General features: G+C 41.2%; 1 protein-coding gene across 11 annotated transcripts in view; it reads left to right on the forward strand.

Moving 5' to 3' along the window:
* The first annotated feature begins 519 nt into the window (after window positions 1–519).
* Window positions 520–19538, forward strand: part of MLIP (muscular LMNA interacting protein) — a 1868253-nt gene continuing 1849234 nt past the window's right edge. For 10 of the 11 annotated variants that reach the window (XM_078647952.1, XM_078647955.1, XM_078647953.1 and 7 more), the window contains exon 1: window positions 520–674. In XM_078647952.1, coding sequence (XP_078504078.1) covers window positions 612–674 — 63 coding nt within the window. In that variant the 5' untranslated portion in view covers window positions 520–611. The remainder of the gene's footprint in view (window positions 675–19538) is intronic. The other variant, XM_078647957.1, reaches the window with a different exon arrangement.

The raw sequence follows: 19538 nt of genomic DNA on the forward strand, positions 1-19538 counted from the left end.
ATCTCTCTTTAAAGTATTGTTTAACTTTGCTTGTATTAGACATGCGCGTTAAACGTTTCATTAGAATTTTCTGAGGCAGGCAAAGAATATCTGTCTAATATACGATGCTGTCCGGAATATTGCTATGTTTTAAATAAAATATGTCCGATATCTATAGGGCTGAATTTTAACAGCGGATTTATTTCACGCCCCTTTAACTATTTAATTTAGGCCATAAAATGAGTACGTGTTGGGTAGCGCAGATTTCACTAATCCTTGTACACTACTATACATGAATGTTCAAATGCTTTTAGGAATTGGGAGTATTTAATTCATGGTTGATGGGCAATTTAGAGGGATTTGGGGGGGGGGAGGGATTTGGGGGGGTCCGTTGAAAGGTATTTCTAACAGTTCGGGTGGTGATGCTGAGAAAGGCCAACTTTATTGTTATCTGAGGCCAGCTGCCTGGCTTCTCTCGGTGGTTCTATTTGTGAGTTTTCTAGATCTATAAATGGAAACACAAGCTAGCACGAAGTTATCCGTCGAGCTGCTCGACTGGCTTACTGTGCCACAGCGTGGAAATGGCTCCGCTATCCAACATGCAGATGGAATAAATTGTATCTACCACGGTCATGGAATTGGGCAAACCGGAGGCAGAAACCTCTTCAAACAAGGCTTCGAATCATAAAATGGAGGTAAGATTTGGAACACTTTAGACATGTGGAAAGTGTTTTGTGTAACGGTACAGTGGGAGGGTAAGACAAAACAACTTCGCGTTTTTAGAAAAGTTGTCCCACTTCAGCCTACTCTTCATGGTTCGTCCCGTCACTACGTGTTTGGTGATGTTTTATTATTGTTAATCCTAACTAGGCTACAGCCTTACAGTGACTGACGTAATCTCGTTATGCAAATTGGTGTTGACGTAATGCATTGCTTTTAATTGAATACAGTAAAGATCTCCTTTTATCACGCTGTATGTTCTTTATTGGGTCTGTCATTAGAGTCGTTTTTGCACTACAGTTTTCTTTCCAATAACACTACATTCCTGTAAAGGACATTTGGTGCACTAAATGCCTCGGTACTTAGCCAGGATTGGAATCAGCGAATGCGTGTAACAGAATTCAGGGGCATGACAACAACAGGTGCACAGGCGAGGGCGGCGCCCACTTGCACTGGGACTTTTAATTGAGATATATTACGACCTTGACTAAAACGAGCCTGCTGTTCTGCAGTCATTTCACGCCGTGCCAGGGGCTATCAATTCTACTTCGGACGGAATGGGGCAATCGAAATGGGCAATGGGAAATGGGACAATCGGAGGATGCAGAACTATTTCTAGCTGTCTGAGGAGAAAGAAAAATAATGCATGTTGTGTCTTTCTCCTGCTTGTCTGTGGTCCCTTACAAGTAAAACATAGATGAATGCGGTATTTGCTAGCAATAATTGTTCTTTTCGAAAATTAAAGGGTCATGGCATTAATTGGAGTGACTTGCAAAAAAATTAAAAATAAAAAAAAAGACCTCTGAGGACTTTCTCAGACAGCTAGTGGGCAGAGCCTGCGAGCCTCTTTCAGCATTTGCATTCTTTGCACATCTCATCATCCAAATATTGTCCTTCACTTTCTATGTACTCAAAAGGCCTTCTACCGCTTATAGACAGTGTAGCATGAAATCGACCACGCTCGTAAACTATTTTTAGTCTGCGCAAAAGCCTACCAACAGGTAGGTCTGGGCGTCTGAATCTGAAATATACAATATCAAAGCACCTCTCTATTATACTTCACATTTCGTTGAGTGCACGGTTTTATGCTTCTTTGGATTTTTTTATGGTGCTGTTATCTATGGTCTCTATACCTAATTCTCATCATCACCTATGTCACGTAATAAAAATGCACTACTCATGTTACATGTCATCTACCAATGAATGCCAGTGCTCATGTCGGTCATACCTAACTACATGCAGACTCTCTCAATACACACCACTTTGGATATTAATTAATTATAATCCGTTTGAAAATGTGTCGTGTTTATTTCCTGGAAACCTCGCTGTGACATTTGTGAAGCACTTCTCTCCTTTGCATATTGCATGAATATTGACGTAGAATGTGTTTCTCTAATATGTTCCGCAGTTAGTAAAAGTGTGTCGTGTACAATCTCTGGCCTCCATGGTGTGAGGGAAACTGGCCCTGACGCTGAAGTTACCTGTGTTCTTTGTGTACTGCTGCATGGCTTAGGGACACTGCTGCAATATGGTCTTGAATGAGCAGATATATGAGGCAGATAACAAAAGAGGCAGTCAGAAACTACTTTTACAAGTGCTGATGTTGCATGTGCCCAACCTGATGCCAGCTCACGGGAAAATAACTTTCATTTAAGGATTTTTTTTAACCATGGCTTTCATTTATCAAACCAGTGCATCTATGAATTGTAGTCTTTGTTTGCTGAACTAAACTAATGCATTTGTTACCAATGATGATTTGTAAACAAAAAAAAAACTTCAGATTTGAACGCGGGGCCTGATTTACAAAACCATTCCAGATGTAAATTCAACTTCCCGTTGCAAATGACTTCATTTAAGAGTGCAAAATACTTTTACAATTAAAAAGGCGGAATTTGTGTTAGTTTTTCTCAAAGTAAAATTTCCCTCGTAAGGTCGACTTAACCTGCTTCCACAGACAGAGCAAAGAGTGGGAGTTTCAGCATATGCAAAGTTATAAACTAGCAGGTTTGCTAGAATTCATAGCCTTTTTCTCTTACCATTCTTTCTGTGAGATATAGTCCTTTTAAGAGCACGAGAATTGTAGGTGAAGGATAGTTGTTACCGGGGAGAAAAAAGAAAGAAATACAATTGTACAATTGCACTATTATGAAGACAATTTGTAATGCATTTTTATACTATACACACTACCTGTTGAAAAATGACTAACAGACGTAAATTGGAATTCACAAAGTTTAATGGGAATACTCTCAAAAACATTTGTGAATTCTCAGAAATCTGAAAACCTTCACTCAAATAAAATGGTAAATTTACGAGTGCAGATTGGTGGGATTTCTTTGGCAATCATAGGTAGATGAATAATTTGGCAAGTCTATGTCAGTCATATGTTAGTATTAAAATGATGAAGTTACTGAATGGCAGTGCATGAATATAGCAAGAAGGCCAAGGAAGGACCAGGTATGTAGAGAGCACACTATTATTGCATTGTTATGACAGGTTATCATTTGAAAGAGGACAATGGTTGAAAGCAAACTGAACTAATCCAGCGCCAATTAAAAGTCATTTCTCATGAGAGGTCAAGGGGTTCATTAGGAATTCACGCAAATCTTTCCCCTATCTGCGAGTGTATTTCATGTGCAAATCATTGAAAGATTCTGTGGACATGAAACCTGTTTTTCTACTCTAGTCCTTTGTTCATTATTTCCTTTTATCTCCTGTCCTTGATCTGTGCCTGATTGTGCCTTTGTTAAAAATTGGGTGACTGGTTGTCTGGGTTGGGAGCCCTGGTCAAGCAGTAACCACAATCTTGTCAGGCTAAGGCACAGGTAAACCTCAAAGTAACCTGTGCTCACCCCCTGGTAGCTTGGCACAGAGCAGTCAGGCTTAACTTAGAGGCAATGTGTGAAGTATTTTTGCAACACTTCAAACAGTAAAACAGTGAAAACACTACACGAAAAGACCCCACACCAGATTAGCCCAATAGAACTTAATCTAACCAATAAAATAAGACCAAAACACCAAAAATACAATCAGAAGTGGAGTTTTGAATTTTTCAAAATAAACTGCAAAGTACCACCTAAAAGCATAAAGCACCAACCAGGGACATCTGATCATGCTGGACCGAGTCAAAGTCAAAAGTTCAGGCAGACCGAGATGGAGCTTGGGTTGGATTCAGTCCCAGATTAGTCCTGCTGGAGTTTTACCATCTCAAGTTTTGTGCCAAGAGTCCCTTTTGCATTGGAGAGGATCGCCAGGAGAGCATTATGGGCATAGCACAAAGAGCAGGCCTGGCATTACAGATGGACGGGCTGAAGCTTAGTGTTGGCGGTCACCCACGGCCTGTCAATGCTGCTGTGTGCAGATGGTCTGGTGGTGGCTCGCTCTAGATTTCAGTGCAAGCGGTGCAGTCTCAGTGCAAATGGGCCCATTTGCATTTTTAAAGAGCCCAAAAGCTTGATTTTAAGAATGCTGAGCTACCCCAAGGGTACAGGACCTGATTGGAACCACTTGGGGGTCAGGAACTCACCACAGCTGCTGGGTCCAAGAGCAGGTTGAGAGCCTTTTATTGAGGCTACAATAAGGAGGCTAGCAGATTAGCCCTTGCAGTCACTCTGTGGTCCTGAGTTCAAGATGAAGTTGCAGGTCCAGTTCTTCTTCACCAGGTAAGAGGGCAGTCCTTGTAGCAGCACAGCAGTCCTTCCTGGCAGAGAATCCACAGGACTAGAAGTGTACTGAAGAGCTTGTGCCTGAGGTCCTTCTTTTATACACAGTTATGCCCCTGAAGTGGGGAGAAGCTTCTAGAGGCATGTCTTAAAAGTGCACAGATGTCCTGCCTTCCTTTCCCTGGCTCCAGAAAAACAGCAGGGGTATGCAGCCCTTTGTGTAGAGTCAGGACACAGCCTATTCATGTGTGAGTTGTGCTGTGCCCAGTTCCTTCCTCCCATCCTGCCAGTAATAGCCCATCCAGCAACAACATAACTCCCATTGTGTGAGGCTGTCTAGAAGGAATACATAAAGACCAACTGACACCCACATCCTGTCATGTGACCCAGAGACAGGCCACAGGCACCACATGGCTAAGGCAAGAAAATGGCAACCTTTATAGAAGTGGCATTTTTAGAACTGTAATTTAAAATCCAAATTTACCACAAGTTAGGATTTTAAATTAGTATTCCAGAGACACCAAATACGAACCAGTTACTTTTTTCCCCATTTTGAATTTACACTTAAATAATGTAAATAGGTAATTTCAATGTCATCCTATAGAAGAGGTAGGCCTTGCAATAGTGTAAAACGAATTTAAGAGTTTTTCACTACCAGGACACATAAAACTTAAACACACATGTCCACGTTTCTAAATGCATTGTGCCCTGCCCTTGGGCTGTCTATGGCCTACCCTAGGGATGATGTATATGTATTAAAAAGGAAGAATGGGGCCAGGCAACAATGTTTATTTTGCAGGTCGAAATAGCACTTGAAACTGCACACACAGGCTCTGTAATTGCAGGCCTGAGATATGTTCAAAGTGCCACTTAAAAGGGTGACACAACTAGTGCTGCAGTCCCACCACTAGCATTTAATTATCAGGCCCTGGGCACATTTAGTGCCACTTTACTAGGAACTAACAAGTATATAAATATGCCAATTGGGTATAAGCCAATATTACCATGTTTTAAACAGAAAGCACAAGCATTTTGGTACGTGTTACTTAGCAGGTATGAGCATTTATGCTCAGATTGCAGCTTGATAAATCAGGCACGACATTCCATGGGCGTTTATTTCTATCATGAAATGTTTTAATTTTCAAAGCGTGAAACGTTTCATCTTAAATTTCGATAAAGCTGTAGACTTCTCCATCCATACACGTTCAGCACTTAAAGTCCCTTCTTTTCACAGTACCATGGTGGTTTGTAGACCGTCAAGGGACTGAATGTAAAGAAACTTAAAGAATGGACAAGCCACCCACATACTGAACCAGGAAGAGTAGTCTGTTTGCATAGTTGATTAGTCTTAACTCATAAGGTTTCCTTCTCCTTGTCAGCAGTGTCTCTGCTTTTAATTGCTGTCACAATCTTAGATGCAATTGGAGCTGTCAACAGTTTATCAACATGGAGCCGTTGCTGTGAGCTTGATTTTCCTTGTGTTGCCAATAGTGTGTTTTGCCAATTCCTTCTTTACTTCTCATGCAACCTTCTTGTACATTTCTACTATGGTTCTTTTGGTGGGAATCTCTACATATACTTTCAATACAAATTGTTTATTCACGTACAGTTTATTTTTCAGTTTGTTGACTTAAAAAATTAGCACTGTCACCTTGTGACCTATGAAGCGCAGTTTTCACTTCCGGCCAACATTTAATTGTAATTCCTGGCTTCCAACTGCCGTATGTTCTTCCTTCACTTCTCCCGATGTGGTTCCTCTTTTCTGCAGGTAAACTTCTCCAAAGTACTTACATTTTATGAGACGTGCTGTGACAGTAGTTGCAAAAATAAGGGTACCCCTGAAAATGAGAATATTTCCTAAATCAGGGTATAAATACCATGAGTGAAAAAACATTTAGGAAATGTATTATTTGGTGGACCGTCAAAATTTCAATAACAATATGTAAACTCCCAGATACTGTTCCTTATGAAAAACTTTTATTCATACAACAATATTTTGTTTTTTTGTCCTTTTAGTTAAAGATTAGTATATCTTTATTATGTATATGTACAGAAACTTTTGTTCAATTCATTCTAAAACACATGATTGCTCAATTTCTGTAATAATCCCTAATATATGTGTTCAGGCATACTCCCACATTCATCCAGGGCATATCTCATCATGGATATTGTTAAGATATAATGTAAACATTATATACAGATTTTGTTTACGGCAAAACATTAATTATCCATGAATAATTATTCACTTCATACTATGTATATAGTCTCTAATTTTTATTATTCATTTAGATGTTTTGAGACTTTCTTCATATGAAATATCCACTGGTCTATTTGGGATATGATATCACAGATTGGAGTCTGAACATTGTCTTAGTAGAACAAGCATTTGCAGTGCAATAGGTCTCGCATTTACGCGAGTTTGAGCTATTCGCATTGTAAATTACAATGTATTTTTTATTTATGCTTTGGTTTTTAAAACAAATAAAAGGCATTGTAATTTGCTATGCTAGTAGCTTAAACTCCCACAAATGCGAGAGCTATTGCATTGCAAATGCTTGTTATGCAATAGGTTCTGGAGGCACGCACTCTTATTATGAGCGCCACTGTTTCGGATAATGTGTGATTTTTATTCTCCGTGAATTATAAGCTGAAGGTCATGAGAGAATACAAACAATGATGTTACATTATAAGAACGCGTATATTTGTTTCCTGAGCTACAGCAAGGCATTTCAACTTGGCAGGGTTCACACTCATACTACATATTCGTGTACTGTCCTCTCTGACTATGTATTGGTTCATGAAAGGTGCCAAAGAATACCAGAAGTAGTCAAGTAAAATATTCTGAATCAAGATTAATTGGTTTTAAACGCAGGGCTCTTAACGCCTTGCCGATTCCTGTTCTCATGTCATGTGGAATGCACTTTTGAAGTTCTTGTCCTTAGACAGTGGTGGCTTCTGCATCAAGGCTGGTGATTGAGTTTCATAATGACTGACAGTCACCTCCATCCATGTGGTTCTTTTGCTATATTACTCCTTCATATCTCTTTAGCTTGTCATGACACCCACATCCAGTCCTGGCTTTCACTCATCAGAGCACTGCATAGTTGGGACTCGGGAGGTCATACTTATTGTAGGGAAAACAAACCGAATGTTCCATAATACAAAGAGCTCCTGGCTACAATGCCAGTAGTGGGTGAAGGTTTCATACAAACAGTATTACACCGTTATAAACCATTTTTAAAACTATCAAGGACTCTAGGACACAAATAAGGCTTTAAGTGGGTCGGGTCTCATCAGTGCTGAGCACCGGCAGTTTTTAGAGGGGGCTTTGAAACGGGTCTCTATCGGACTCTGTTTTGTGCCCTGGCACAGGCGGTCCTTTTTTTTACGGACTGCAGTGACAGCAGGCACATCGATGTGTGGTGCTCACACTGCTCACTTCTCACAAGTGGAGAAGTTACGACATGACATCATGCCAGGTGAGCATTGTAGTGGAAGGGAAATCCTTTAAAGAGAATCATTTTCTCTCTGGATTTCCCTTCTCTTTTGAAAAGCAGGAGCAGCAACATCATTGTGGTGTCTCCAAAAATTTAATTTTAAGCATCCGTCTATTCTGCTTACACAACCACCGCTGCAGTGCCGCCCTCTGCCAAACCCCGCCAATATTTGTGGACAAACTTGGTGCAAACGTCTGAAGAGCAATGTGAAAGGAGGCAAAACAGTGGAAAAGTACAGTGTTAGACAGCCTTGTACCTCCTGATGGCGAAAAGCATCTTGTGTTTTGCTACCATTGACTACGATTGCAAAATATATTGTTTTCAAGACTTACAGTGTCTTTCAATTAACTGTAAACATTCCCTTAAAGTAGGCTTACTTTATGGAGAGTGAACTGTAAATCCAATATGCTTTTAACGCCATAAAATCTCATCGGTGCCTACATGTAATTAGTCGAGAGAACACTAATGGGTTTGACTGTAACCAGTAAGGCTGAGCCACTTATCAAAGAGAATAACAAGACTGCCAATACTGATATTGGCTCATCGAGAAGACCGTCAACAAGCAGATGGCCGCCTTCCTCGAGACGAACGGATCCCTCGACCCCTCACAGTCCGGCTTCCGAGCCAATCACAGCACCGAGACCGCCCTCATCGCCGCCACCGATGACATCCGAGCCCTGATGGACAATGGGGAAACAGCGGCCCTCATCCTCCTAGACCTCTCCGCGGCTTTCGACACGGTCTGCCACCGCACCCTAGTACAGCGCCTCAGCAACATCGGAATCCAGGACAAGGCGCTGGAATGGATCATCTCCTTCCTCGACGGGAGAACACAGAGAGTCCGCCTACCACCGTACAAGTCAGAGGCCTCCGAAGTCATCTGCGGCGTCCCTCAAGGATCATCTCTGAGCCCCACCCTCTTCAACGCCTACATGAGCCCCCTCGCGGCCATCGTACGCAAACACAACCTCAGCATAATCTCCTACGCCGACGACACCCAGCTGATCCTCTCCCTGACCAACGACCCCGCCTCCGCCAGAGCCAACCTGCACGAAGGGATGAAAGAGGTAGCCGAGTGGATGACGACCAGCCGCCTGAAACTGAACTCTGACAAGACGGAGGTCCTCATCCTGGGCTCTTCCCCCTCCGCCTGGGACGACTCCTGGTGGCCTCCCGCCCTGGGCACCGCACCCAAACCGACAGACCATGCACGCAACCTGGGCTTCATCCTGGACTCCTCCCTCTCCATGACCAGGCAAGTCAACAACATCTCCTCGGCGTGCTTCAACATCCTACGCATGCTACGGAAGATCTTCCGGTGGATCCCCACCGAGACCAGGAAGACCGTCACCCAGGCCCTCGTCACCAGCCGACTGGACTACGGCAACGCCCTCTACGCCGGTACCACCGCCAAGCTCCAGAAGAGACTCCAGCGGATCCAGAACGCCTCAGCCAGACTCATCCTCGACATCCCACGAACCAGCCACATCACCGGACATCTGAGAGACCTTCACTGGCTCCCCGTCAACAAAAGAATCACCTTCCGCCTCCTCACCCACGCACACAAAGCCCTACACGACCAAGGCCCGAGCTACCTCAACAGCCGGATCAACTTCTACGCTCCCAAACGCCACCTCCGATCAGCCAACCACGCCCTCGCCGCCGTCCCCCGCATCCGAAGAGCGACTACAGGAGGAAGGTCCTTCTCCTACCTGGCCGCCAAGACCTGGAACTCCCTCCCGACCGACCTGCGCCTGACCCAAGACCACCTCTCCTTCAGGAAGAAGCTGAAGACCTGGCTGTTCGAGCAGTAGCGGCACCCACCCCCCAGCGCCTTGAGACCCTACGGGTATGTAGCGCGCTCTATAAGTGTCACTGATTGATTGATTGATTGATATTCATTTTGAATCTAATAGAAAACGGCGCATGAGCAGCACATCAATACGAGCCGCCACTAGTTAATAGTTTTTTTATTTTGAAAACATGATTTGATACACGTTTTTCTTTTTTTCAACAAATTCCTTAATGTACAAAAATCACAAGACACCACGGAAATATTAAAGAAAAATATTTATAGGCTATAGGCTAGCGACGAAGGGAGGGAGAGCCTTCTCAGTGTTGGTTCCCCAGCTGTGGAACAGCTTGCCTGGAGGGCTGCGTGAGGAAGGAAACCTCTTAAGATTTAGAAAGAGCCTAAAAACGCTATTGTTCAGGAGAAGCCTGAGCATGGCATAATTTAGTGTTGTTCTTTGCTCTGATTCCGCTATGTTATTGTCCTGTACCATCTTTTCCTGGCGCTTAGAGACCTGTAGGTGATTAGGCGCGGTATAAAATTAAAATAACAATAACAATAACAATAACAAAGTATTTAGAAAAAATCCCACAATGACTTGCCACCAATTTGGCTTATCTCACCACTCACATTCATACCATACACGATTCCACATTCAGAACCAAGTCACATCCCACAAACATTTAATTCACATACCCACTCCTTGGTTACCTAAATCCCTATTTTTCTTACATTAACAAACCAAGGATCCTACACCAAACAAAGAACAATTTTACATCAAAGATTGATTGTGCACGACATATAATATCGGTAACTTTTCTATTTACACACAAGGATTTTAGAAATGCAGAAAACCAGCAAGCCTTTTAAAAGGTACAATTGTTTGGCAAACAACATAAGGTCTATGTGTTTGGAACCCGCTTCTTTCAGGGGTTCTCTTCAGGACCAAAACAACTGTAGGGAGAAGAAAGAAAGAAAAGATTCTTAATTCAAAAAGACTACCAAGCTCAATAGCGCTATCACCATGTTAATCAGCCTCAAAAAGGAAATCTTACCACTTCCTTAATCCACCAATGAATGGAGTTCAAAAGTTATCTGGAACGGAATAAAACAAAAACAAAAGTGGGGAAACAAAAGTGAAAGGAAAACTCTGTCAGAGGTCAGTTCCAATGGTCAGACAAATTCTAATTAGAACGCAATAGAAAGTCACTTACTGCGATAACGCCGTGGAGGCTCGTGATGATGTTTTTCAAAGATTGCCTGTAATGCGAAACTAATGGTTTGCGAGTGCTGGAGGGAAAACTTCTGATCCCTCACAATGGTAAGTGAGTCGCTTAACGAGGCGTGTCTGAAGCTGAAATGAAAAAGCACGATCGGCTATACAGCACAATCTTCTAAGTATTATGATGAATTATGTCAGCGGGCAACGTTGACCTGACATACCTTAAAGCGGCTTCACATTGTTTTGCAGCTTTTTAGGCTGGATTGGCATATCTCTTTATTAAACATAGTTCTGGAAGAAACGACCGGTGAGGACTATTTACAATTAGGTTGTAAACACAGTAGGAATGCTGAAAATGTTAAAAACTGCTGAAAACGCTGCCTTCCTACTCGACACAACGCTCAGTTTTTCGTTAGGAAGGATTCTCGCCAACGCACCATTGAAACCGGCCAGAGGTTCGGTTAGTGGGCCGCCACTAGCAGATTACATATGTAACGCTTGCTAGGAATTCTGGGGCCTCCACTGTGGATTCTGGGAGCTGTAGTCAACTCCTGGTTTCTCAATAAGAACACACTTAATGGAGACAGAACAATTGATGTTACAATCCGTTTGAACTGCATGTTGATAAATTGTAGTCTCTAAGTGGCCAATATTGAGGTAAAAAGGGCTGAGTGTACACATTTTTGAAGAAAGCACAGAGTCAGAAAGCGGCTCAAAAATATGAGAGGGGTTCCACCCAGCTACAGATGAATGGTTACAGCTTGTGAATTTCAGATAATTAGTTTAGTCCTATTGTTGCGGTGTCAAATTTTACGATAAGCATTGCTTCACGCTGACTAATTTCTGGTCTATTTTGCCTCCTCTGGGATCTCGTTCCACTTTTGAAATAATTGTCCAGTGCAAATCTCTTTCTGTGTGTGATTTTTTACTCCAATGATTCACCAATGGGGCAGTCTCAATATTTTTTCTGATTCGAGATTTGTGTTCTGTGATTCTTTGGCGGAACTCTTGATTGTTTTTCCCTATGTACAACATCGGGCATGGACATAAAACTCCATATATAACATGTTTAGACTTGCAGTTCGTAAAAGCAACATGTTTCCAATGGATTCCCTTAGGGAAAACAGTGATCCCTCAATAGTTTGTTCACAACATATGCATGTGCCACACTTGTGGTGTCCTGTGACTGGTGTCAAACCCATAAGTTCCCTCAATGTAGATTTTAGTAGTTTTTTGATAGCTGCCCTGACTACATGGTTGGAGACACTTTTTTCTTGTTTGAATGCGAAGAGAGCTACGCTTGAAAAGGATGGATCAAGGTTCTGAACCAGGTGCCAGTTCCGGTTAATAACTTTCTTAAGTTGATTAGAGTTGGGACAAAAAGTGGTGACAAACACTTGTCGTTGCATGGAAGATTTATATTTTGTATTCAGCCGTGTTTACCTAGGAGTCCACCATGCCCTTTTCATGGCTGATTTTACCAGTTTTTTGGGGTAACCTCAATCGAGGAGTCTTTTTAGAAGATTGTTGGCATGTAAAGTATATTCGTCTTTGTAAAAACAATTGCGACAAATTCTTAAAAATTTACCATATGGTAAATTCTCCTTCAAACTTTTCGGGTTAAGTCTGAAGGAGAATTTTCCATATGAAGTGCACTGGCTTTCACCTCGAATTTTTGAATCTTTTAAAAGCAGTTTTTATACCAGCTCTATCTTACGCATAGCACGTGCATGGTCTTTGCACTTGGATGTTTTTTCGTCCACACATCTTTCTTGATTTTTTGGTGAACACTACACGGGTAATAATTGGGTTCTATCTCTTCACATTCTATTTCATTGAGTACTCTAAGCTATATTCCTCTTTTAATGTGACACACCAAGTAGTTTAAATGTACTCATCCTATAGCTAAGTACAAGTTTAAGTAGTACCGATCATTTGTACCCAAGATGTTTTTTGATATATTTCTAGGACTTATATCATACATTCTTCCTGATGAAGACTTAATGTCGAAACTCGCGTAGGATGCAGTTTTCCTCCAGAAATGGTAAACATGAATACTTTTTTCTACTAAGACAGTGTTCAGACTCTAATCTGTGACATCATATCCCCAATAAACCACTGGATATTTCATACGAAGGAAGACTCAAAATATCTAAATGAATAATAAAAATTAGAGACTATATACATAGTATGAAGTGAAGAATTATTAATGCATTAAACAAAATCTGTATATAATTTTTGTATTATGTCTTTACGATATCCATAATGAGATAGGCACTGGATGAATGTGGGAGTATGCCACACATATATTAGGGATTATTACAGAAATAGACCAATCCTGTGTTTTAGAATGAATTGAACACAAGTTTTTGTACATATGCATAATGAAGATATGCTAATCTTTAACAAAAAGGACACTAGAACAAAATATTGTTGTATGAATAAATGTTTTTGATAATGAACAGTATCTGGGAATTTACATTTTTTATTGAAATGTTGAAGGTGCACCTAATAATGAATTTCCTAAATGTTTTTTCACACAAGTGCTGTGACAGTGGAATTTTCTGCACCGGAAACCACCAGCTCAAATTAAGAACTTCATGTGTGTATACATGGAAGTTTTAACCACACAGTGTTTTGTATGTCTGGCACAAAGCAAATATTTTCTCTCAATGAGATAATAGTCAGAAATAAGCATGAGAAAGAGTGAAGACTGATGTAACTGGAGTTAATTCATTAGTAGTGCATGTGAGTTCAATGAAAGATAAAGCCAAATTGGACCTCATTTCAACCTGCCAGATCTTGCAACACATGCTTGGTAGGACATGTGTATATACTTTACAGATGTTCTGCTTCTTTACTTCGATTACACATGCCTTCAGATGTAAGTGATGTGAATTCTCAGTGACCCAAATTTGCCTCTATAATATCAAGTATATTTAGAACTAACTTTCCTGTCATTTAAGCACTTTACCCATGATGCACCTGTCCATTAGCCACTCAACCTTCCACGTCGATACCACACTTTATGCGTGGAAGGCCAGATGACTGGGGAGCCTAAAGCACAAAAGCACAAAACTACATCTCTGAGAAGGCATCATACAGTCAAATTAATCATGCAAGTCTGGTCACATATGAATGCATTTTCATAGTAAATTTAAACAACATGTTTTTAACACAAATATTGTACAAACGAACGAAAATTGCGAATTGATAACCAAAATACATAACGTTTTAACATTTTGTCTTTAAATTAGATGAACAGAAATAAGCAGATATCTTGAAATAAAGTAGTATTTATTACCATGCGATAGGGGTAAGGGTCAGTTATAGTCCGCCATTTTCCTATTTTGTGCAAACTACCAATGTATACTACTAAAATTTTTGTGGTTTCTGCCCTTCATGTTTCTCTTAGAATGTAGTTATATTCAAGGCCGCCTAACATGCCTCGTGGAGCTCACTGAATCGAATGAAATGCATGATAGCTAAACAGTCATTTATATATTAATTAGATAAACCATACAGCGTAGACGAAGAATACACCAAACACAATAAGAATGGGATACACATGCAAACTAGGTCCGTAAGCGTAAATATAAACAGAACCCAATTAGGAGACCGGCAGATCTGGAGCATAAGCAAATTTTTAACTGAAAATTGTAACCACCTAAAAATAAGTACAATAATGTTAGAAAGCAGGTAAACGTTGAACAGACATGGAAAATGTTAAAGAGACAAGATAAATGGGATAGTTTTTGTAAAGAAATGATGAGTACAACATCAGAGATAGGTTAAACAAGAGGGTGTGGAAAAAGATCACCACTAAAGCATGTCAGCATGTAACACAAATATGGCATCACACAGAATCGATTATGTTACTTTGCATTTGACATCATACAGTCCAGTGTGTCAGTCCGTGCTCTGGATACCTCAGAAAGCAGTGGCAAGTTTAGGTACATGTTAGGAAACTGAACATATCCCAACAGTTTAGGCTTAACTGAATTATGCATGTAAGCAATTCACATCACAATATACAGGAACAGAGTGGCTAAAGTGTTATATACATGCTCTACAGGAGCTCCCGCATGATGCATCTCACAAAGACATCACAAAGGTGAGACAAAGGTCTGCTTGAAATATCGTGGTCTTAACCTGTAGAACCTGCGTAACCAAGATGTACTCTTAGAACAGTACTGGGGAGAAGGGGGGAACAAGAGGAACATGTCGAAAACTAATATGATTTGGAAAATAAAACATTTAAGATTTAAGTAAAAATGTTAACAAAAATAAACTTGCTATAAATAAATACCAGTAAAATACGGGGATAGTAAAACAGATGGAAATTAATTAGAATAAGTATTTTCAGAAGTAACAAACAGGATTAGCATACACAAAAAGGTCAGTTGGATGCAATGCAAGTGTGTGGGAAATGGTGTAGTCGTGAAAAACATACAGTGAAGCAATACGTCTTTCAAGCAATCCTGGATGAAAAGATAGGTCCAATAGTAAGTGAACGTTATTCAAGTGACATTGGGTGTTTGAATATATTGAAAAGGATACCAAGACTGTTGAACTTCGCCCTTTTTGTGCGGTCACTACAGGATTTTTGCCTTCTGAAGCTGAACCCGTTTTTGGGTGGCATTAGGACTCTGTGCATCTTTCCCTGCTAACCAGTGGTAACACGCTTGTGGTCTCTCTCTAAAACATTTTACAATCGGCATCTACCCTATTGGTACACTTAATTTGCTTGTAATTCCTTAATATATGCTCCTAAATGTTCCCAGTGCCAATAAATTAACTGCTGCTAGTGTGCAGCAGCACTCATTGTGCCACCCACCAAAGTTGCCTTTTAAAACAGGCCTCAGCACTGTAGCCTGTAGTGAAGTTTTAAGTTGTTAGTTTGACCTGGTAAATAAACTTTTTGCCAGGTTGAGCCGTGAAAGAACAGCGTAGCAATGGTCAGCCTGCTGCCTGTTCCTCATAGCAGCTTGTAGGAGCCAATGTTAACAACACCATGAACATCCCCGAAGACAAAGTCAGTTTATGGGTATCAAAGGGGTGGGGGAGTGTTGGTGTCAGTGCCGATCTGTGGAAGTGGGTCAAGGAGACCAGGAGTTAAGCCACTCCCTCAATGGCCTTGCTGCACCAATCCTAACATGTGTTTTGTGGGTAGAGTGTAAAGCAGATGCACATTTCCCAACAGAGGAGTTTCCAAGGGTGCTTTCTTTTATTAATTCTGCTGCTGTTGACTTAAACCTCAGTTTTATTACATATAAGGAAGCGATTGCACACTTTAAGCAAAATGTCCCAATGAAAGGGATGAATTGGTCAAAGATCAAGAGAGCTACCTAAGAGCCAAAGGAGTCAGTGAATGCATATTATAAGAGGCTAATGTAGATTCATAGAAAGGTCAGTGAAGTGAAAGACCCCACAATAGGAAGCAATGGGTTTGTGTCAGCTTTTATTTCTTAGTTCTCATCTTCAGCAAAGTGCAGGCCAATATTATAAATGAGGTATTGAAGTATGCAAAGTACTGCAGTGACTGTTTGAGCCATAGCAGTGTAAGCTCAAGGTGAAGCTAATGATAGCTCAGGCAAAGTATTTTCAGAGAGTTGCTAGAAATCAGTACATGGATTTGGGAGACTCTGGTTTTGGTGCTGCAAATCTTAGTCCAGATGCTGCTGTGCAGAGTGTGAGTGTGAAAGGAAGTAGTGTTCAGAATGTACAAGGTGTTCCTCATGGTAGAGAAGGATGTGCAGTGAATGGTATTTTTGTAGGTGTCTTGAACACTGGTGCAAGAAGGTAGACACAATCCTAATCACATTTGGAATGATTTTATTCCCTAAATGCAGCATAGTCCAACTCAGTTAGCATAGAGTGAACTGTGACATTCCCTGCCAACATCCTAAGGCCAACTGGCTCTTGTGCAGAATATGAAGAATCAAAGGCAATTTAATACAAATATGCCCATAGCTCCAGTGAAGCAGCAGAATGTGTTAAATAAATGTCAGTACTCAAGCAAAGTCCATTAATGACTAACAGAAATTTTGCACAGTTTCCAGCAACTGTGACTAATTGACAGTGATAGAGCGTAGGGGGGAAGAGGGTTGCATGATTGATGCAGTCCTAGAAATAGCGCCGAGGGGCCCATGTGTAGATGGTGAGGTTATTAGTCAGCCAATAATTTGTCTGATTATTTCAGTTGCTATCTGCTCCGTGGTTCACCCTCTGGAGATTCCAACCCTATCCCTCTGGCAAATGAAATCCAAGTTGTTGGTATCAGTTACAGACAGATGTTGGTCTTGGCCCTCTATGCATGGTTTCCCCCAAACATTTTTCTTTCGCCCTCCTATTTTTTCAGAACTTGATTTTTTGGGCTTTAGGACTCTTTGCACTTTACCACTGATAACCAGTGGTAAAGTGCTCACTCCCTAAAACATAAAATTGGCTTACACTTAATTGGCATAATTATTTACATATAAGTCCCTAGTAAGTCCCTAGCAATGTAGTCACCATATACCCAGGGGGCCTGTAAATTAAATGCTACTAGTGGGCTTGTCACACTTTCTGTTCCACCCACTTAAGTAGCTCGTTAAAACCTGTCCCAAGTCTGCCATTTCAGCCTGACTGCAGTTTCAAACTGTCATTTCCACTTAGCAAAGTAAACCCCTTGCCAAGCCCTAACCCCCCCTTTTATTACTTATAACATACCCCTAAGGTAGGCCCTAGGTAGCTCATAGGACAGGGTGCATTGTAATGAAAAAGTTTGACATTATCTTTTGAGTTTGACATGTCCTTGTAATAAAAAAAAACCCACAAATTCATTTTCACCACTTTGAGGCCTACTTCTCACTTAGGATAACCTTGGGTTACCATATTACATTTAATAGGTGCTGATTGAGAACAGGTGGAGATTTCATGCTTGGTGTCTAAGAGATTGCAATTTAAAATCAAGTTTAGTGGCAAAGTTGGGTTTCAAGTTACAATTTTGAAAATGCCACTTTTAGAAAGTTGGTATTTTCATCCCCTAGCTATTCTGTTCCTGCAGCATGTTCCTGGGTCACATGACTGGGCACAGTTGGTTGTTGGACTTTGTTTATCTCTCTGAGATCACCTCACAATAGAGGGATTAGGTGTGCCTGGCTGGGCCATCACTGGCAGGATGGGGACGGAGTAGGGCACATCCCGAATTTGCACATCAATACTCTTATCCCTGCCTTTACACAAATAACTTTACATCACTTTATTGTTCAGTCAGCCAGCCTGGAACCAGGGCAGGTGAGGCAGGACACTCCAAGCACTCCATAAGAGAAATCTCTAGAAACATCTTCTATATCAAAGAAGACCCAAGGTATATACATAGGACCCTAATGCACACTCTTCATTTCAGTATCTGAACCTGTAGGAGGACTCTCAGGGGCTACCTGCTGCCATGGCCTGCTGTGTACTTAAGAAAACTGCATTTGCTGCACCTGAAAGGACTGCTTTGCTGCTTGAAGCCACCTTGAACCCTCAGAGACCTGTCCTGCTGTTTGAACCCTGTTCCACTTCTTTAACCCAGGACTTACTGAGTGACTCCAAGGGCTAGTTGGCTAACCTCCCTATCAGAGCCTTAGGGACAGAAAGGCCCAACAATCTTGAGCCCCACCTGGACCCACCCTGAGTGAGTTTTAACCCCCAGCCCCATGTGGTGCCTCTAGAGTACAGGATCCTTGGAAGTGCTGTTAAAGGTGTCCTGATAGCCAAAATCCAACATTTGTGGCTAAAAACTGCTCTGAGAAATAAACTGAGACTAGAACTAGCCGGCTTGTCTATCCTGCTCAAGGTCCATCGCCTTTCAGCCGGATTTTACAACAGCTGGAAATTCTGTTCAGCAGTCCTCCGCAGAAGGAGTATTCAACCTCGTGGAGCCTGCGTCAGCAACTGCCGCCAGCTTTGACCCGCTGGAGGTTTTTGAATTCCAATAAAGAAACTAAGTACGAACGTGGACATCTTCACTGTGACTTCGTCAAGCGGCTCCCCGATGGTGCCTCCTCCTACTGGGAAACCACCTGCAGCCTTTGTCCATTGAACTTCAACCTTCTGAAACACTTTTTTAAAAATGTATTTTCAAAATCTGAAGGGAGGTGCCAACCTGGGCCCAATACTCTCATTGTATCTGACTCACACTTCACTGCGGTCAGCCATATTTTTCGACTTTGACCCAGTCTTACGCGACTAAATGTCCGCACTTTTCAATGTGATCTCATAGGCGCTAGTTTTTACCTTTAACATTACAAATTCATAACTCTAGTTCAACTGATTGAATTTTGGTCATTTTGTTGCCAAAACAAGACTATTTTTGTGTTGCATAAAAACTTAAACCAAAACACATAAGAGTGAAAAAGATGCAAACAGGATGCAGCACAGGAAATTTTCAAGATTTCTGGAATTTCCACACATCTAATATACTAAAATGAGTCAGCACTGGGCCCCTTTACATGTATCAATACCATAGGATCAATCTAATCTAGGAACATTTATTTTGAAAGGTATGGCCTCATATACCCCCAGTTGTTATGCTTCATCATTGACCATACTTACTACTTATTTTTGTCAATTAAGAGTTTTATAAATAATGCTGGAAGACCTGAAGGTATCAGAGCGCTTTACATCTGTACATCTTAACA

Source organism: Lissotriton helveticus, chromosome 6 (genome assembly GCF_964261635.1).
Source record: "Lissotriton helveticus chromosome 6, aLisHel1.1, whole genome shotgun sequence".
NCBI classification, from domain to species: Eukaryota; Metazoa; Chordata; class Amphibia; order Caudata; family Salamandridae; genus Lissotriton; species Lissotriton helveticus.